This window comes from Tetrao urogallus (genome assembly GCF_951394365.1).
Source record: "Tetrao urogallus genome assembly, chromosome: 4".
Taxonomy (NCBI): Eukaryota; Metazoa; Chordata; class Aves; order Galliformes; family Phasianidae; genus Tetrao; species Tetrao urogallus.
The window spans coordinates 71,076,742-71,097,468 of NC_136817.1; the positions used below are offsets into that span (position 1 = coordinate 71,076,742).

The following is a 20,727-nucleotide window of genomic DNA, read 5'->3' on the forward strand; positions in this document are numbered from 1 at the left end:
GTGTTTCTATCGAAGCTGGCAGCCTTAAACCCAAACCCAAACCGAAGCTTGCTCATCTCAGTGGAGGTGCCTTAGCTATATTCTAACGCTGCGTGCAAATGAGTTTCATGTTCACGAGTCCTTTCTGACTCGCTACGTGTTTGATTGCACAGGAAGAAAAGCTTGATGTCTGTGCCAAGGGAGACGTACACCGCACTTGCGCTGCCTGGACGATTTGGAAACTGGAAATTGTGGGGTGTGCTGAAGCATGCCCTCTCAGGTCAGTCTAAGCGTACATAGAGTAGACCTGTCTAACCAAACAGGTCATAGACAGTTCAACCCATTCTGTTGGGAAATACTCTCTCCTTCTAAGTACCTTTAGAACGTGAGTTTCTTCAATTAATTACTCAACTCATATGCTTTTCCTGAATGATCCTAAGTTCTTTTCTCAGGCTACATCTGCACTCTGCTCAGTCCAAGGAGAAATCCCTGCCCGCAGATGCAGTGACACAGCATGGCTCACAACCTCATTTTTCATTGCTTACTCTTACGGTAGCTGCCATCCATGTCCACCCTGCGTATTCTCAGAGCTCTTCTGGAGTCCATGGGGCAGACTTACGGTTGAACTAAAAGGAATTTTTTCATATTGCTCTAGCTCCAGATGATTATCCCTAGTATCATTATATTTAAAAAAAAAAAAAAAAAGGCGTTTTGAAGTAGTGTGATATATATTCTGTGCCTCAGAATGTGGCACGTGTGGCATGAGAGAGTTTTGAGGCCATGACAACTGCCCAGACAGCATGAGAAGTGTAAGAGCAGAGAGCTATAGGTGATGCAGTGCTATTCGTGCCACCCGCAGGAAGCGGTAGCTGGCACAAAATATGGCCAGGAGAGTGATCAGGTTGCGTTTGGTAAGGAACTATTTCATTAGTTCTAGAACTTTGGCAAAATGTATATTCAGGATGATGATCAGCATGGCAGGTGCTGGGAGCATGCCGAAAGAGAAATGGTCTGAAAACGTCGGTGCAATTTGAAATATATCCCCTTCCACAAAGCCCTCAGATGCATGCTGCAACTGCATCCAAAGCAAGCCAGAGCCCTGTGCTTGTTGTAGCCGGAGCTATCGGTGCCAGGAGTTGCTGCTGTGTTTGCAAGGACGTTGTGTCAGCAGTGTGACGTCAGTGGGGTTGTTTGATGGCAATGAAACAGCTGAATGGTGTACCTCAAGACTAAGAAAAAAGATGGTAGTGGTGACTGTGTGTCTAGGTATAGATAGCTTGATAGGGATATATAGGACTTCAGTGTGGATTTTGCATAGGCCCTGCGCTGCAAGGTACGCTGTTGGGAAGCAATGTCCATCTGCCCGAGGGCAGGAAGGCCCTGCAGAGGGACGGCCTGAGGCCAGCCGTATGAGGCTGCCCAGGAGCAAGCGCTGGGTCCTGCGCTGTGGTCATGGCAACCGCATGGCAGCTTCTGCAGGATTGGGCTGAGGTAGAATTCCAACCGCCCGCTGATTCTAGAATGTTGGGTGCCGTGTTGGAATCTTCTGGTCCTGTGACACAGTCTTGCCTCCCCACCCTGTCGTCATGGCGGAGCAGCCTGGTGGCCCTTAGTGATGTCACAAGCGGCTGGAATGAGGGGAGGAGCAGTGCGTGCTGCGTCCCTTCATTGGAGCGCTTGAGCTCTGCGTGAGTAGCTCGCTTGTTGCCCTTGTGCAGCGACTGAGTGCCTTCGTTTTCACCCCGTCTTGTGCAGCATCTTGTAGGTAAGCTGAGACAGGGCGTGGGATGGACGGGTGGGCAGTGAGGTGTTGAGAACTGCTGGCTGGTGGAGCTCCTAGCAGCTCATACTGCTTACTCTTGTCCATCAGACGTAACTTTCACCCAGTACCTGCATTCCCAAGCGATCCACAAAGATGGCATTTTTTCCATGGTTTTTCCCTTGTCATCTTTGCTACATTGTGCAAGCTCACAGACCTGTTCCTTCTCTCTCCTCTACCCGCTCCCTTGGTGCAGCTTTCGCTTGTGGAAGAACAGAGCAAAGTGACAAGAATCAGCTGCGAGTTCAAGGAATTGTCTACCTTGTTCTGATCTCCTGCCAGGTACGTGCCACGCTTTGTCCCCCCACGTGGTTGACCAGCACTGTGTCGCACCATGTTTGGTAACACAGCCTCACCCAGCTTTGATGGGACACTGGTCCCGTGTGGGTTTTTTCCCTTCCCCTCCAGCTCCGCCCTCAGAAGGATGCTGTGTGTGGTGCTGTGGCCAGCTGGTCTGAAGGAAACCTAACCCTTAGGCAACGAGCCCTAGGCCCAGTTTGTGCCGAGCTGCACAGCGTGACCCAAGGTCACAAGCACGCACGCTTGGGCTGTGTGAGTGTGCCCGGCAGCTGTAGGGAGCACAGCAGAGATGCAAGCAGAGGAAATCCTTGATGTGCGGGGCTGCAGCAGGTGCCGGTGGTGAGGCTGCTGGGAGCCGTGGCTGGGGAGCAGATGCACCTGCAGCAATGATTCCTCTCACTGCCCTGCTGCTGCGCTGTCAGAGCGCCCTGGGCGAATGCATCTGCTGCTTTGTGCCAGTCCCCATCTGCTAGCAGAGGGACAGCCGCTTGGTCAAATGCTGCCTAATGGGCTGTCCCATTTGAACGGAGTGACCAGAGTGGTTGCTTCTAGAGTACCTGCCTGTGCCAGAGGATAGCCAAGGGTAGTTCTCCAGTAGTCTCTCAATACTGTGGTGTGTGAAGAGAGAAAATATGAGCGTATTTCTCTTCAGTTCCAGCTTGTCGTGCCTGCTGTGATGGGCGTCGCGTGCAGCGAGATCAGCTGTGGGCCTGACATGACACGGATGGAGGTAGAGTATGGAGCTCTGATTGGTCTTTGTTCCCTCATTTGAGCCAGCAGAGTGAGCTGCAGATGTGCTCTCCTGCTTTTCAAGAGAGAGCGAATCCTTGCGGCTCAATCAGTGTCACTGAAAAGCTGCCTTAATGCTTTCTTTCCTTGCTGCGGGCATGTTCTTAGCCTTGCCGTTCCTTCTTGTGTGCCCATGATAAGGACCGAGTGCATTTCCTGCAGCTTTCTCTGCTGACATGCTCCTCAGCCTGAAATCCTCCTCGTTTGCCCTCAGCTCCTCACCGTGGCCTGTGCTCTCTGTTTCAGGCTGAGAACAACAGGAAGCCCCTGCTGGTCCGTGAGGAGTCATCTCTTAATATCCCAGCTATTGCTGCTGCCCACGTTATTAAGAGATACGTTGCCCAGGCACCGGGTGAACTCTCCTTGGAGGTAAGCAGTTAAGGGCGTTCCTTGTTGTCATGTACAGAAGAGTATAACATGTGAAGCTATCAGGAATATTCTCAGACACCTTCAGAATGTTTGGTGAGGTGAAGCCCAGAAGATTCATTTCCAGATTAGACTTGCACTGGGTTGGATGTAGGGTTAGGGTTAGGAGTTCAGCCATCTCTAAACCATGGCTCTATTTGGCATTGGAATCTTGTGATCAAACAGATTCTGGCCAGTATTGTAGCCTGGTGTCTGAGCAACAGCAGACCGGTGTATGGGTGGTGTAGGTCTGTTGAGGAAGCCCTGCTAACTTATGTCTGCGATTTAATCGGAGCTCTTCTGTCCCCTGCTGCTTTTGAGAACCATTTCCTGCAGAACAGCTGTATCCTGTGTGTTGTGTAACATAGTGACGCTTCTACCTCCACGTTCAGTTGTACAACCGCAAATGCCTGTAGAGCTGCACTGGTGCAATGGCTCTCAAGCTTGACGATATTGGGCAGTGCAGAAGAATGCAGTCATTTGAGCTGCGCTTTCCTCCCAGCCGTGCTGAAGCTGGGATTGACGTTGCAATCTCTTGCAGGTGGGAGACCTCGTGTGCGTCATCGATATGCCACCTCAGGAGCTGAGCCCCCGCTGGAGAGGCAAGCACGGCTTTCAGGTAGGCACAAGCTTCAGACGTGAGAGCGCAACTTCGGTCGAGGCAGGAATCTCAGCTTAGAGCTGCCCTGCCTGCACAGCATGGCTCCGCATGGAAAATGGTTTCCCTGTGCTGGTGTCAGGGAACTTTCCCTTTTGCTATAGGCTTGGGCCAGAGCTGAAAGTTGGTCTTTGTAGCAAACTGTCTCCTCAATTAACTTAGAAAGAAGAGCCCTCACAACATGCATCAGGTCACGGCCACTGAACCGCACCTTTGGAAATGCAGCAGCTAGGACACGTGTTTCAGTGTCTCTGAGCACTTGTGCTTGCACCCATGCAGAAGGTGAAGTCAGTGTCTTTCAGGAAGTCGTTGCCTGTCAGCTGAGATGAGGCAGGGTAACAGAGCCTCAGGGTAACAGAGCCTCTGCGTGCTTGCTGCTGCTGCTGGCTGCCGAACGCTGGGTAGCTCAGAGCTGGGGATGGCAGCTGCATCTCAGTCAGCAAGCAGAAAGTTCATAGGCTGTGCTAAGTCAGATACAGCTGCATCAATCTATCATATAGCTTCTGTATGAAGTCTTTCCCTTCGGGCACGCTTGAGATTTAGGGGCGCATAGCATACTTGTCCTTTCCCCGCTCCATACACAGTTTTATGGATATTTGCCTGCAAATTTTGAATAATTATTAACTTTAAGCAGGCCATTTTTTTTGTTGGATTGTCTTACGGAGCACCCGGCAGGCACGTTATGAGGAAAATGTGATGTTTGAACAGTTCCGGCCTGAGAAATGCTGCCTTCAGTATCGCACCTCTCTTCTTGTTACAGGTTGGATTTTTCCCCAGTGAGTGTGTGGAGCTCATTAACGGAAAAGTCCCGGAGAGTCTCATCAATTCGGTGCCGAAGCCAGGTACGGATGATCCATTTGATGGTGCAGGGAAGCAAAATGGAGTCTTTTTTGGGTGTGTTCCGTGGTTAATACCTCCCTTATCCTTCCCACCTTATCCTCTGTGCTGATGATCCTTCATGCATAGCACGGGGTGTATGGCTGGTGTTCTGTAGGCAGCTAGAATGAGGGAAGGCAAAGGCAGTTCTCCTGCAAGTCAGTACGAGGCTGAGAACAGCCAGCGTCCCTGGTTCCCTGGGGAAATCCTAGAATCCTTGTAGAATGGCTTGGGAATGGAAGGGAGCTCAAGGATCATCAAGCTCCAAGCCCCCTGCCTCAAGCTGGGCTGCCAACCAAGCTCCACATTTAATGTGGGACTGGACCAGGCTGCCCAGGGCCCCATCCAGTCTGGCCTTGGACTCCTCCAGGGTTGGGGAAAATCCATTTTTGTACGCACTTGCTCATCATGTTCTTCCCGTTCTGAGGTGCTCTGTAGAATGTGTTGTGCTCGGCCTCGTCCAACGGAGCCAAGCCTAAAATGAACTGGTTTCTTCCTTTTGTTGTGCAGTGCCAAAGAAGCGCGGCAAGCTCCTCACCTTCCTTCGTTCCGTGGTGAAGGCCCGCCCAAAGCAACGGAAAGAGCGGGAGGTGGAGAAGGAAAGGGTGTTTGGCCGTGACCTGGGAGAGCATCTTCTCCACTCTGGTCGTGATGGTAAGGGACAGCCCATTCCTGAGAGCTTCCCTGTTTGGGAACCTAAAGATGAAAGGGAGATGGTATCTAGCAAGGGGCAGGTTGATACCAGTGGAGAAAAGGGGAATGGGAGTTGACGACTGAAAGATCAACTGAGTAGGTGATGGCTGCAAGGTAAATGCTCCCAAGGGACAAGCACATTTGTATTTGCTTAAAGCAAAGCCTGTAAGCCAGTCCCCTGGTAGCCTGAAAAGAAAGGAAGCCTTTTGCATCAGTTTCCCAGCTCCTTCCGGGCGTGAGATTTTCCACCTCCATTCCTGTGGGAGCAGTGATGGTACTTGCAATGTCTGCGGCTTCCCCGGAATTACTTTCTCCAGGCTGATTCCTAGGTCCTGGCATTTCTGGAATGCAAAGAACACATCTCTGTCCAGTTTCCTCAGCAGCTCCTGCAGAGGTGTCTCTGACAGCTGTCCCCTTCAAGGAAGAGCTAAGCAGTAGCCTGGCTGGGCTTAGTGGATGGGATGTGACAGGAGCGCAGCTTGAGCCAGGACTTGAAGAAGGAGCTCCAGTAACCGCTGGCACGTGTTCTTTAGTCCCCCAGGTCCTCCAGAGCTGCGCCGAGTTCATCGAGCAGCACGGCGTGGTGCAGGGGATATACCGCCTGTCCGGCGTCGCGTCCAGAGTCCAGAGACTGCGGTAAGAGTGCTGCGACTGACAGACACAGCTGCCAGCAGGGGCACGTGCCCTGTTGCGGGCGTTCAGAGGCCTGCGGGCAATGCCTTAGCACAAAGAAAAGGTCTCCTTTGGGAACATCCCATCCAGCACGGCTGACGTGGTGCTGCTGGCCGAGTGTTTGTGTTCTCCTGTACATCAGGAAGCCCTTCCAACTCTTGATTGCATTGGGTGTGGCTTTTGACTTGCTTTCCTCTTTCTCAACCATTTTCGTGTCCTTCTCTGCAGCCAGGAATTTGAGTCTGAGCAGGTTCCTGAGCTGACCGTCCGCGACGTTCACAGCGCGAGCTCCCTCTGCAAAATGTACTTCAGGGAGCTCCCGAACCCCCTGCTGACCGACCAGCTGTACGACAAGTTCTCGGTAAGCACAAGGCAACGCCGTTCCTTTACCTCTTCCGTGGGCCTCTTGGGAGATGGCTGCAGCAGTGCCTCAGCTCCGAGGCCCTTCTTCTGTTATCCCCATGGGGTTTACTCGCATGTCTTTGACACATCCTGCATGGTGCTGATGCCACTTCTGGTGGCCCCAGGAGGTGGTTCTTTCCATATTCACAATGCTTGCGAGAATTCCTGTGTTGTTTGTTTGTTGCTATTCCCCAACTATTTCTGGAACGGGAAGGGGATTAATAGCCAAGTGTACTTGGAGATGAATGCCCCGTGCGAGGAGCTGAGCTGCCCAACCAGGCTGTAAACTGGCCCGGTGCTTGGACTCCTTGGCCGTGGTGGCACCAGCTGCGTGCCGCTATGTTCCCCAGATGCCTCTGGGGAGGCCTGAAGTCTTTCTCAGTGCTGACCAGCAGCGTGCTGTGCCCATGGTTCCCGACCCTGCGGCAGGTATCTCGCCTGATTTGTGTCTCAATCCCTTTCTGCCCTTTTCCAGGATGCTGTTGGTGCCACTACGGAGGAGGAGCGGCTGGTCAGAATGCGGGACGCCATCCAGCAGCTGCCCGCTCCTCACTACAGGTCAGTGCTGCCCTCAGCCCGCTGAGCTCAGCCCTGCTGCACTTCAGAGGGCAAAGTGCAATTCCAGGCTTTGTCTCACGCGAGCAACGGGATGCCTGGGTGTGCTGAAACACTGCATGGGGTTAATTGATGGGGTCAGTTCCTGGGTACGGGGGCGCACTTGGTGCAGCTGATGGCTGTGGCTGTGCTGTGCTGGTGCTGGGTGCTGCAGCGTGGCACTTGGTCAAGTTGGATCTACTTCATCTTCAGTGACAGTAGCAGTAATAACAACTAGTGTGAATTGAGGTTTGCTTTGTGAGTCGCAGCACGGGATGCTGGCTGGTGCTGAACATTTGCCGCTCTTGTTTCCCAGGACCCTGGTGTTCCTGATGAGACACTTGGCCTGTTTGTCTGCGAACAGCTCTGTCACCAACATGCACGCTAAGAACTTAGCCATTGTGTGGGCTCCAAACCTCCTAAGGTAAACTTCTTTTTCCGTTTCAACAGAACGCTTACATCTGTTCTCCAGTAAGATAAAGCAGTCCTCCCTTCTTCTGCACCACATGTGCTCTTCTCCTGTAAAATGTGCAGTGAGTGGCTGAGAGCAGAGCAGGAGCCTGGACTGTTCTCCAACCCCACGTGGGCACAATTGCTAGATGAGCATTGCTGCTCTCTTGTTTAGATGGGGCTGGTGTGTCCTTGATCAGCCAGGAGAACTTCTTCAGTGGCATCACTGACTGCCCACTGCGGAAGTCTCCGGAGCTCAGTTTGACAGCTTTGGGCTGCAACAGTTCAGACCCGGGGAAGCGATGTTGGCTGACTGACTTCTAAAACCTGCCTTTTCTGCAGATCACAGCAGAGCGAGTCTGCCTGTGCCAGCGGGAGAGCTGCCTGCACGGAACTGCAGACGCAGTCAGCCGTGGTGGAATTCATCATCGACCACACAGACGTCCTCTTCTGCTCCACATCTGGACCTGACATCGCAGATGGAGCAGGTGAGTGTCTTCCTCCATTAGCTTTATCTTGATCAGACACCTGGATCAAATGCAAGCCTTCTCCAAGTCCTTTGAAATACACTTTTCCTGTCGAGGGGACAGCAGACTTCTGGGCTTAGGTTAGAATCTGGCACCCTGTTGCTGGATGCTGAGAATGTGCAAGCCCAAACGTGACAAGAAGAAAACCGTCACTGTCATTATGATGTTTTGCAAGCAGGTGAAGCTTGATGAACGTGTGGCAGCAAAGCTTTCTGAGTTCACCGTACCTGCTTTCTAGGGTTTTTGTTTGCCTGTTTCGATACAGGGAGCTGCTCTTAATTATGACTGCGTCCTTTGCCATAGACACACCTCTGAGCACATGGTTGTTTTGAGCTGCTCTTCTTGCAGCGGCTCGGAGAAGCAAATCTGAGAGAAACACAGCAGCTCCCCCGGACCTGTGATGGCCGTAGTGCTGCCACTTTCTGATCCTGGCTCTCACCTGTGGTTTTCCCTTACAGGGCACAGTTCTCTCTCAGGACCCCAGTCTGTGCAGGCGTCTTCTCCTGCCACAGAGCTGCTCAGCCTGGAGGAGGCGCAGGCACGGAGGCGAGGCCACAGCAGCTCTCCTGTGGTTGTGACAGAGAGCAGGGACATAGAGGTGGAAGAAGGCCCCACAGCTGTACGGGGGAAATTCCACACAGTCATCGACTTTCCACCTGAAAGGTAAAGAGGACTTCCTTTTCCAGTACCTTATCATCATTGTTTGGGTGGGTTTTTGTGGTTTCTTTTTGTCTTGTGTTTTTTTTTTTTTTTTTTTTTTTCCCCCCATTATTTCTAGTGCCAAAGCTTGCTGAAAGTCAGTTAAACTGATGGTGCCTGAAGTGTTGCAGTGAATCTGCACTCCCTTTGCACTGTGAGACTGAACTCACATTCAGTTGCCCGCCGGGCTGAGTTTAGCCACCCAAGGCTGGCATTCCCTCCTTGCTGGGCAGGCAGTCACGAGCTGCATAAAGCCATGCTGACGTCTATCCCGGCCTGTGCTGGCTGTACCTGGAAACATTGGGGTTTTCCGGACTTGAGGGCCACGTGCCTGAATCCAATTCCAGTTGTCCTCGAAGCAGAGCTGTTGGTCAGACCTGCTGGCACGAGAAACTAGACATGGCAGTGAGATGGGGCCGATGAGCTGTCAGTGTCAGAGTCAGAGATGCTTCTGAAGTTCCACGCACGACTCACACCATTCCCTGTTTTCTCTCTCCAGACCAAGTCCACCCAGCAGGATGAAGGAATCACCAGCTGGCTGTTGGTGTTCCTGCTTCAGCCTGGGAAAACCATCCTCTGTGGCCAAACGCCAACCGCAGCGCCGTCCCAGGGAGCCCTCAGAGACAGACGTTGTAGTGCTGGCAGGTAAGGGTGCAAATCCAGCTTTCAACACCCTGCTTCTCAGCAACGTAGCATTCTTGCTGTCAGTGGGCTTGTATCTCCTTCTAGCCTTCCAGCCCATACCTGACACCTTCAGTTCTCCCCTGATCAAGAACCACTTTTGTAATTCAGCTTGGGAGAGTTTGACACCAAGCCCTGTTCATTCTTTTATAGGTGATTCGAGCTCTTGTCAACCGAGCAGAGCTGGAGCAAGTAGCGATGCTGGGCTGTGTGCTTCCATGAATGGAGAGCTCGCAGGAAGCACAAATGGCTGCGGTTCAGCTGACAGCGTGCCGCATAACAACAGTGGCGCACACAAGGAGCTGATCCAAGTTCAAGCCCTCATTTCTCCCGGCTCTGCTGAAGATGCTGACCTGAGCCTGCCAGACACCACAGGCACCAGCCTGGACTGTGACCCGGTGCCTGTGCAGTGCAGCCCAGCCCAAGCAGAGCCTGAGTGCCCCGACAGCAGCACCTCCATACAGGAGCAGGTCAGCACCAGCGAGGAGAAGCAGAGCCTCTTGGAGGGGGGCTTAGAATCGGGCCTCCAGTCCCAGGCACCGGGCAGCAGCACTGAGAGCTCTGAGCCCCTCTCTCCGTGAGCTTTCCACCCAAGAGAGGACGATTGCCATCTTTACCTGGACCTCTCACGCCCTCCTGTCTTTTCCTTTAATAATAAAAGCACACTTGTGCTCACTCAACGCCTTGACTGCCTGAGGAGTTTTCATTCCCGGGGACTGGGATGAATGCAACACACAGCAAAGCACCTCAGCTTGCAACGCTGAGGCTGTGGGGTGCATGAAGCAGAGCTCCAGGTTTGTTCCCGTTTTGTCTGGCTTCGGGATGTCTGCAGCTCCCATTTGGTACAGTAGCAAACCATCTCTAGCATCCTGGATGCTGCTCGTGATAACCCCAAGCTTCCTGGCGGTGGCTTTGTGATGCCTTTCAGGGCTTTTGGATGCACTGTGATGCCTTGGCTGCTCCCTATCACCTCTCTCCTCCGGCCGCGTCCATTCCTGGCTCCCAACCTGTGAGCTGCCTGCGCAGATCACCTGCAGCTGTGTCCTCATCACGCTGCAGAAGGACGAGCTCATCCTGGCCCGGCCTCTCATTGGTCAGCGGCAGCGCTGTCCCGCCCCTGCCCGTCTCTCATTGGTCAGCGGCAGCGCTGTCCCGCCCCTGCCCGTCTCTCATTGGTCAGCGGCAGCGCTGTCCCGCCCCTGCCCGTCTCTCATTGGTCAGCGGCAGCGCTGTCCCGCCCCTGCCCGTCTCTCGTTGGTCAGCGGCAGCGCTGTCCCGCCCCTGCCCGTCTCTCGTTGGTCAGCGGCAGCGCTGTCCCGCCCCTGCCCGTCTCTCGTTGGTCAGCGGCAGCGCTGTCCCGCCCCTGCCCGTCTCTCGTTGGTCAGCGGCAGCGCTGTCCCGCCCCTGCCTGCCTCTCGTTGGTCCGCGGCAGCGCCGCTCCGCCCCCGGGCCTTCGTTAGTCCGCGGCAGCGCCGCCGGCTGCCATTGGCTGAGGCGCCGTGCGCGGGAGCGAACGTTGGGAGCTGGCAGTTGGAGGCGCGGCTCTCCTCCCAGAGCGCCGCTGCAGCCGCCTGTGCTACCCCGTAGGAGACCGCGGCGGCAGCCGGAGCTGTCCGGGCGGCACCGGGAGGGAAGCCGCGGCAGCTCGGGAGCGAGTGCTGAGGACAGCTGTGCCGGAGGTGTGTTGGAGAGCGGTGCCGGGACGGGGAGAGGGGCTGTGGGGGGCTCTAGGAAGCTGCGGGGAGGCGACGGGTGGGGGAGATATATAGCGAGATGTGAGGCTGTAGGCGCCTGTGAGGGGATGTAGGGGTTATGGGGAGCTGCTGGGGGGAGAGGCAGATACGGGGCTCTGAGGGTGGTGTATAGGGAGGTAGGGGGCTGTGGTGGGCCATAGGGTCATATGGGACTATTGGGGGCTGTTGGGAGCTGTAGGGAGGAAGGAATATGAAGCTGTAGTGCATTGTGGGGGGACTGTAGGCGTGGATATGTAGATTTCTATAAAAAATGAAGCCCCTGTTTTGGGCTGCATTGCAAAAGGGGTGACCAGCAGGGAGAGAGAGGTGATTGTCCTCATCGACTGAGCTCCTTTGAGGCCTCATCTGCAGCGCTGCATCCAGGCCTGGGGCCCGCAGCACAGGAAGGACGTGGAGCTGTGGGAGCGGGTGCAGAGGAGGCACTGAGATGTCAGAGGGCTGGAGTAGCTCTGCTGTGAGGAGAGGTTGAGGGCAGTGGGCTTGTTCAGCCTGGAGAAGCGTAGTCTGCAGGAGACTTCATTGTAGCCTTGCAGTACTTGAGGGGAGTGTATAAGCAGGAAGGGGAATGGCTGTTTACGAGGGTGGATGGTGATAGGACAAGGGGGAATGGTTTTAAAGTGAGACAGGGGAGGTTTAGGTTGATATTAGGAGGAAGTTTTTTGCACAATGGGTGGTGCCACACAAGAACAGGTTGCCCAGGCATCAATGATTTATAGGCTGGTTTGGCCCTTATTTTTGTTTTAACTAATGAAGTGCTGGAGAAAGTTTTGGGAAAGTTTCAGGTTGAAGAGTTGGTAAAGCTGTGACAGTATGTAGATGATTTGCTGGTTTGTGGAAAAGAGGAGTCTAAAGTAAAGGAGACTGCAAGTGAAATTGTGAAGTCGTTACTTGTACTGTATGTCTTCAGTGCATTATTTTCTGAAAGTGTGCACCCAAGTAGAGATGTAAGGGATCGTGTGCCTTCAGAGCCTAGAAAAATGTGTCCAGTTTCAGCAAAGTAGGTCTTGGGCACTGTGGTGGATGCATATGTCTGTAATGGGTGTAACATACTGTGACTTGGTTGCGTTACTGTGACTAATTGAAGTGGCTTAAGGAAAGGCTGTTTTCTTCTGTTTGCTTATTCCCTTTGCTGAGCTATTTGCACGGAATGAGCTGATGTTGTTGTTGCTGTGGGGTGTCATCAGAAGGATGGGAAAGCGCAGTGTTTGTGTTCACATGAGGTTATAGCAGGGCTATGTCAGACTATCGTGGATGTTCTTTAAGTAGCTTGAGGCTCCTGGCACGTGGAAAATAATCATGACAGCTGGCTCTGTCTTCTATCGAGCTCTTAAAAATACTGCTTGAGATAACAGCAGGTGAGATGAAATGCTGAGCAGCATGGGGCTTGTGTCTGCCTTCAATAATTCTTTTCCTAGGCAGTGTGTGTTCTATGGACTGTGACAGAAATCTGGATTGCTCCGTGAGGTGTTAAAACTAGCTTACCTGTTGACTACTGACATAAGGCTTAGTTGATTTGAGCTATGGAACTTTCAGCTTTTTTTTTAATGGCTGTTTCTAGGTATCAGATAGCAAATAAAACGTAGATCACAGTGGCTGGATTTGTTTTAATCAGGTGCTTCTGACACCATGCAAAACTCTCTTCTGGAGAAAGTTCCAGAAGCTTTCAGTGTTTAATTCTGGCTGTACAATAGCAATTAGTTCAATTTAGAACACATGAAAAGCAAGCTGATAGGGATCTGGTTCCAGGTGGTTTAAATTACAAGAGGGAGATGGTGCAGGTGTAGTAAGTAGGAGGTTACCTTCAAAGTGCCTTCCTGGTTCTCCGTGCTGCTTGATGTTTATTTACCCATTTGTGCTGTGTTCAAGTGCAAGCACTGTAGGGTGTAGAGAACACTGTAGAATGCCTGGTGCTGCCACGACCAGTCATAGATACTGGAAGGAAAAGTTGTTATGAACTACCGATGGAAAACATGGACAGTTTTGAGGCTTCATCTTGGCAGAAGTTGGTGAGACAGTCCTCTGATAATCAGACAAAAGGTAAACTGGTTTAAAAAGGAGTCTTACTTTCAAGAGGGCCTTGTGTGGTCTGGTTGTTTACAGTAATGCAGGACTAGTTGGGTAAATAACTGATTGGAAAACCTGTAAGGGAATTAGGTTGTTTTTTTTAGGTTAGGGTTCTTCCTATTGAATCCAGTACAAGTGCTTGCATGACTGGGAGCCCAACTGTCTGCCGCGGTTGTTCTCATGCTGCCTCTCTGATGTGCTGCCTCTTGAAACTGCTAGGGCTGGCAGCAGCGACCAGCACTAATGCTGCAATTAGAATGGGCGATGCGGAGAAGACTGTGGCAGAAATGATGAAGCCAGAGGCCCAGCTAGCAGAGGTTTATGCATTTGCTGCCGATCTTTATCCCAAGGAGCTGGCCGCCTTGCAGCAACAAAGCCATGATGTAAGTAATGCATTCTGATGTCTGTGAATTGATATGGATCACCAAATCTGCCTTGTCTGTTTCACTCAATGTGCCTGTCTTGAGTGTTTGTAGAACTGCCTTGATGCTTAGTCTGTTCTGACGTGATGCTTCATCTTGAAGTCTTGAGCTACTGGGCACTGTGAGATTCTAGCCATAGTTTTGAAGAGCAAGTGTAATTGATCTGTATTCCCCTTTGTATGCAGGGTAACCTCACCCATGCAGAATTATCTGTTGCTGTAGAGATGCTGTCTTCTGTGGCTGTGATGATCAGGGCTTTGGGTTCAGGGGATGTGAGTGCAGTATGGAGACAACTGAGCAATCCTGTCCCAGGGCTGACAAGCACTGAGGATGAGAACTGTCAGAGGTGAGTGTTTGGAAGGTTCGTGTCCGTCTTTGATATTGCTTACATTCCCGAGAGGTTCGGTTTTCTTTTCTTCCCCTTATACTTCAGGTTCTTTCACTGCTGACTCCAATATTAATTTATTCTCTCTCGGTTCTTGCATCTTGTCTTTGCATTCCCCGTTTCTTACTAATCTGCTCTGAGTACCGTCTCTCAGACCTTTATCAAGGTTTCACGACAAAGCTGTGTTCTGGCCCTACGAGGTTCTCAATTGCACTAGGCCAGCTCCTGCCCTGTGTTTTTTGTCTGAAAGTGTCATGTGGTGTTTTAGTGCTTTTCTGGATTGTTTTGCACTGGAGCTGACCACCTTGCTCACGGTCTTTTGTCTTTTTCCTATTCCTTCTTTCTTTCGTATATATCAGTTTTAACCCTTGTGTTACTTCTTCCATTTTGTGTTTAGTTCTCGTTGCTGTCTTGTGTGTTCCCTGGCCAGTTTTTCATGACGTGATACTTGCTGGTTTTGATTTTTGTTCTTTGACAGATGTGTGGACGATGTGATGAAGCTGAAAGCTCAGATGCGTGCAGAAGAAAATGAGTTTATCACGTGGAATGATATCCAGTCACGTGTGGATCGTGTGCACTTAGCTGTGCATGAAGAACATGGAAGTAAGTTTTGCTTGATTAGTGCTAGACTGATCCTAGATCATAAGGTGTGCTAAAACTAGGTGCATGCCAATGAACAATCTTGTTGCTTGATTCGTTTAGACTGAGATAGTTGGCTTTTGCCACTGCTTCTTGTGTAGCTGAGTTGCCCTGAAAAGGCTGCAATCTAGAGAGGCTTAAATGTTATGTCAGAGCCTGGAATCTTGACTAACTTGCTTCCTGGATCTGCACATAGACACGGGCTTCCTGTGTGGCTTCAGTTCATCTGATCACGTGACCCAAACAAGTGCACGCCACGTGCATGCGTGCACCAAAGCACTAGTTTTGCAGCCTTGTATTTGTGAGGCATCACAGCAGAAGCCTGGAAGTTCATGTAGTCCAGCTCCTCGTTTCTTGTAACACTCCTATAACCCCTAGAACAATAGAGACAACAGAGAACCCAAACCATCAACCGTAAAACGCAGAGAATTTTATAATGACATCAGTTGACGTCTTATGGCATAGTTTTGGTAGGAAACTTTTTAATTCTTTCACCTGTTAGTGCTTCATAGAATCATAGAATGGCCTGGGTTGAACAGGACCGTAGTGATGCCTAGTTTCAATCCCCCTGCTGTGTGCAGGTCGCCAACCACCGGCCCAAGCTGCCCAGAGCCACATCCAGCCTGGCCTCGAGTGCCTCCAGGGATGGGGCATCCCCAGCCTCCTTGGGCAACCTGTTCCAGTGCAAATACGTTCAGTTTCTTGTGTGCCCCTGTGCATGGATACTTCTTATCTAGTGTCTGAGGAAGTCCTGAAGCCATAGTGACGTGTACCCTTCTGCTGTCCTGAAACTTGGTTTCAAATTCAAGAATGCTTTCTAATGAGGAGCTGTAACATATTGTTGTTTCACAGGGTAGTCTTTTTCTGCTGCTGTTGGCTAATTAATCAAGGATAATTACTGCTTGTCCTCTGTGCCCTTTCCTGAGTCAAAAGTTGCTATGTCTGTTTTCCTTCGTTGTTCCTGAGATGGAGTAGTGTCAACCGTAGTGTGTGTGTTTTTGTAAGAAAGGTCTTTCTTTTCCTACTTTCCCCCCGCTTTCTCTCATGGGGAGAGCAGCATGCCTAAAGGTGTGCATACTGTGTGTGTACACACTGTAGGAGGAAGCAAGCCGTCTGTACCGTAGTCTGCCTAGGTGACGGGGAGTTGTCAGATGAAGGACAGAAAAAAGGCAGGCATTCTATGGGCTAAGATAATACTGAGAGGGAAATGCAAGTGATGCTGAGACAAAACATGCTGTTACGGCCTAGACATCAGTGTCCAAATGCAGTGCCTGCTATAAAACGTTCCACTTTGTGATTCTCCTACTGCGTGCAGAAGAAAAAGCTGCAGTCTTTGGGTATTTTAACCCAAGTTGTATCCACTCTGAGCTCCTCGCTTTCTTCCACAAGATCTGTGTTGTAAACTCTCCAACTGTGATTTGAACTGTTGCTTCTTTCAGCAAGCAAGAATTGAATATTCAATATACGTTGCATCACACGACCTCTGGGTGTCCATTCCAACCCAAGTTACTTTGTGATTTGCTGTAGGTTTGGCATGTGTGACTCAGGCTTTCTTCACATTTAGCTAAGTGTAAGCTGTCTATTTATGTCTGTTTTCAGTTAGTTGATCTGTAGTCCTCGCTGTCCCTGGCAGCACCCACATCTGTTGTAGTACAGCTCATAGTACATGCATCCAGTAAATCCTGGTATTTCAGAAGTGAAGGCACTGTATTTTTGAATGGCGTTCTGTGCAAAGCTATAGCTTGGTGTGAAGAGCTTTATTCTGAAGGATTCTTGAAAACTTGTGACTTACTAGCCCTGGCCATTGAGGTTTTGATAATTCCCTTCTAGTGGATTTGAGCTACGTGTTGAAGAACTCAGTTCTGTCCATTCATGTGGTCTCCCCGAGGGATTTTTTTTCTGCTTTTTCCTTTATTTATTAGTATGTCCAAAAATGTGTGGCTTCTTTAAGGTGGAGAAGTGGTCTTGCTTTCTTTGCTAGTAGAAAATGATTGCTACTAAAATGTCGCTATTGTCAGCAGGTGTTTGGTTTAGCACTAATAGCACTTTTCTTCCAAAGCACAGTTTCCTGATGATGGTAAAGGATTGGACAAGGATTGGATTTTGTATTTCTTCTTCTATCCCTTTCTCTCTAGGAGTTTTGGCTGTTGGGCTTATCAGCAAGGCGCTGGATGAAGGAGACACCAGAAAAACTCTGCAAGCCTTACAGGTTCCTGCAGCAAAACTGGAGGGTGTAACCCCAAAGGTAGGTCAGCATTATCAGGGCACACTGCTTGGGGCTAAGAGAGAGAAAGCACAGGTGGGTGTAGTTGAAAGTACCTCTCCAGAAGCCTTTGCATCTGTGTACTGAGGGCATTCCTGATGTTGGGAAAAAAGCTGGGAAACAGATGTGGAAATGAAAGGGTGAACGCTGCATGCTATCAGCTGATGTCACGTGGCCAGTTTGGATCTGTCTGTATGAAGGCAAGAGAGATGCAGGCATAACACGTGAATCTTTGTGAACTACAGAGATAGGCTTAAAGATCTAGAGATGAGAGGGCTTGGAGGGAATCTGTTCAGTGTATGTGAAAGCTGGAAGTGAGGACGCAGTTGAGGACAAGAGGCATTGAGTACAAACTGGGGTTCAAGAGGTGCCATCTAAACGTCAGGCAGCACTTTACAGTGGAGGTAACTGAGCAGTAGCGGAGGTCGAGCAGAGAGGGACTGGAGTCTTTTCTGTGGAGTTGTTCAGAAGCCATCTGGATCTGGTCTGTCCTGGATAATGTGCTCTCGGTGTCCGTGCTGGAGCAAGGGGATTGTCCCAGATGAGCTCAGAGGTCCCTTTCCATCTTAAATTGTGTTGTGGTTTTCTTTTTTGGGCTCCTTGGAAAGGCACGTCCTGTTGGCAAATACAGCTTTAGGACTGACCAGTGCAGATTGCTTGGCGTTGGGATGTCCTGATGTTTGTTGGAGTGATACCACTGATGGAACTTGTTGGTGGGAGTTCCTTGTCCTGAGAAGAGTTTTGGCCTGGCAATGCTGTAGTTGCTTCTGCTGGTAACAAATGTTCATTATGGCCTTGTGTTGAAATTGATTAGAAAGATACTGAAGTGCTTCCTGTATCCCTTGAGACTGCAATTGCTCAGAGGTGGTGGTTTTGCTTTGCACAACCAGTGACACTCGTTTCCTCATGCTGCGAATGCTTTCCTCATCATATTCTCTTCAGGACACTCAGGATGAAACAGCTGTGCTTTGGCTCGATGAAACTCAGGACGGGATTCAGAAGGCTAACAGGGACACTGAAGAGTCACAGAGATGTAAGCATTGTGGCAAATACCGTGGTTCAATGCCATTGTCAACCAAATATTCGTCACCAAATGGAAGAATGCGAGCAAGAAATGGACACATGCAAAGGAAATTAGAATACAAGTGTTTGCTTCAGGTAGGTGTAGAAGTTTTTTCTTTCAACAATGAATGTCACAGCCTTTCAATTTAAATTCTTTACATCTTTTTGGAAGCATATGTCGTTGTTTCAGTTGTGCTTGTAACACTGTGTTACATCCTAGGCAGAGATACCTATTGAATCTCTGTCAAAGTGTTTGACATTAGCAGATAACTGTGTCTGTCTGTGTTTGGGTAGTCAAGCGTGGGGATGTTCATGTGCGCAGTTCTGGTGCATCTTAGCTTTCATTTGTGTTGTACTGTTGCCTTAATTCTATGAAGTATTTCTCAAAGTACTATTTTTTTTTTTTTTTTTTTGCACTAAGTGCAGATAAAAACACAAATCAGTGCAGTTGGCAGGTGGGCTGTGCCAAAGAACGTTTGGTCAAAAGCAGGATTAAAGTATGCTTCTTTGAGCCGGAATAAGATCTTCAGATACCCATCTACCTCTCTGTGTGTGAACAGAGATTTGCTCAGTGCTGAAAATGACTGTATCTCGTGTTTACTGCATCGGTGAGATACCTGTGGTTGATTTTGTACTGTGTTTGCAACAGAGTTCTGGAGTAGCCCTGGGTTAGCTCTTTCCTCATCTTTTTCTTGTTGATAACCTGTTCTGTGTTGAGGTTGCTATTCTTGCTAGGAACGGTGCAGTCACTGGAAAGGTGCTTTTTGAGTCAGCTGTCTGCTGTACCAGGGCTCTGCAAGAAGAAGCTGCCTTGACTGCAGCTGTTGTCAGAGTACAGCTGAGTGAATGGATAAAAGGTTGTAGAGAAATACTGTCGATAAGTCAGCACCGTAGTAGGACTAAGAGCACAAAAAAAAAAAGCGCTGTCAGACACTGTGCCGTACACAGATGCACACTGTACTGAAAAGATTGTTGTACACCAAGTTGTCTTTTTTTAACCCGTATTTTTATGCATAAATACAGGAAGGTATTTGTGTCCACTCGCACAGTGCCTTGCTCTCTTGTTTGTTGTGAGTCACTGAGCTCCTGACTGCCCAGGTAACCTGCCTCCTCCTGTTGTTGAAGTTTCCTTAGGAATTCTGGCCGTGAATGAAGCAGTCGATCACGGAGATACCAGCCCTACCCTGAGTGCCTTGCGCTCACCAGATGTGGGGCTGTGCGGAGTCGCTCCAGAGTGTGCAGAGACATAGCAGCGAGAGTTGGCAGAAGTGGAAAGGAGAACAATGGCAACAGGTGAACCCCAAATAGCTAACTGCTAGTGCAGTAAATTCAAGATGATTGCCTGTAGGATGGAAAGCAGAGGGGGAGAAATGTGAGGAGAAGTCTTGCGTTCTGGGTATCTTGTTAGAATCTCATGTTACAGGGAATTGAGGCTGCCTTGTAAGCTGAAGTCTTTGTTAAAGGAAAGAAGAAAAAGGTAGGAAGGAAATGAAAAAGTTATCAGTGAAATACTCCCCACTTGTAGAATATATTGTGCGTAGGTAGTTGTTGCGGTGGTTCATTGGAATCTGAGGCATTCCTTCTATTGCTTGGAGGAAGGACCCTCTCCATGCATTTCCTTCTTGTAGTATTTGTATGTGAGGAAGATAGATACGTGTTTGCTTTCAACATAGCACCATTTCTGCTTTTAGGAGGCAGTGGCAGTGAACGGGTGAAACGCTGGGTGAGAGGAGGCTGTCATCATTATCATAACCTGAGGACCAGAGAGGGAGGATGGGATGAGTCGACTGAATTTGTGCAGCGTGACACACAGCTGTCACGGGAGGAGATGCAGGTAAAGTACGTGCTCTTTTTCTCTGCAGTTGAAGTTGCCCCTATTTCAGGCCTTACTGCAACTTTAAGAAGTAATGTTTCACCACAGTAGTGATGTTAGCAAGCTTTGTATCTTATTTCCCTGTTCATTGTCTACTTTGCACGTCAGCACCTCTTTGTCCTATTGTGGAGAATGTGCACACCTTTATCCCCAGAACAAGACGGTGGTGTTGCTGCTCACCGAAAAGCAACTTGTAAGTTTCTCTTGAGCATAGTACAGATGCCGCTGTGTAACATGTCGTTTTTGCATCTCCCTTTTGTGTTCCTGGCTCTTCTTCCTACCATAACACTAATCTAGAGCACTGTGTCTGGAGTCACGGCTGCCTACGACCGAGAGCAGTTGTGGCTGGCCAAAGAGAACCTGATGGTGAAGCTTCAGGCTTGTTGTCGAGGCTGTCTTGTTTGTCAGGAATTCAACTCCAGAATGAGGTTTTTGAAGAAGCGAAGTAGTGAAGGTAGCAAATGCTATGGGTTTTGTGTTTTTTTTTTTTTTAAATTTTATTTTTTATTTTTGTTAACATTTTTGGTAGCAATATTTGTGGAAAAGACTTTTATCTGACCTGCTTTGGGATTCTTTCCTATAGATTCAGTCACTGGCCAGGATGTATCAAGGTAGAAGGCGTTAACAGAGATCACCTGCAATATTTCAGAGACCACGTAAGAGATTGTGAAATGAATCCAGTGTCTGACACTTTTTTTTTTACTCTGCTCTTAACAAGTTT

The 20,727-nt window shown here is 49.9% G+C and overlaps 1 protein-coding gene across 1 annotated transcript in view; it reads left to right on the plus strand.

Moving 5' to 3' along the window:
* Nucleotides 1-20,727, plus strand: part of LOC306945477 (ras GTPase-activating-like protein IQGAP1) — a gene marked incomplete at both ends in the record, with an annotated part of 41,272 nt that overhangs the window by 12,941 nt on the left and 7,604 nt on the right. Inside the window, 11 exon segments of the mRNA XM_079534199.1 lie at nt 13,582-13,745; nt 13,970-14,130; nt 14,648-14,772; nt 16,944-17,107; nt 18,014-18,104; nt 19,259-19,380; nt 19,384-19,426; nt 19,825-19,967; nt 20,304-20,543; nt 20,590-20,628; nt 20,630-20,662. Coding sequence (XP_079390325.1) covers nt 13,582-13,745; nt 13,970-14,130; nt 14,648-14,772; nt 16,944-17,107; nt 18,014-18,104; nt 19,259-19,380; nt 19,384-19,426; nt 19,825-19,967; nt 20,304-20,543; nt 20,590-20,628; nt 20,630-20,662 — 1,325 coding nt within the window.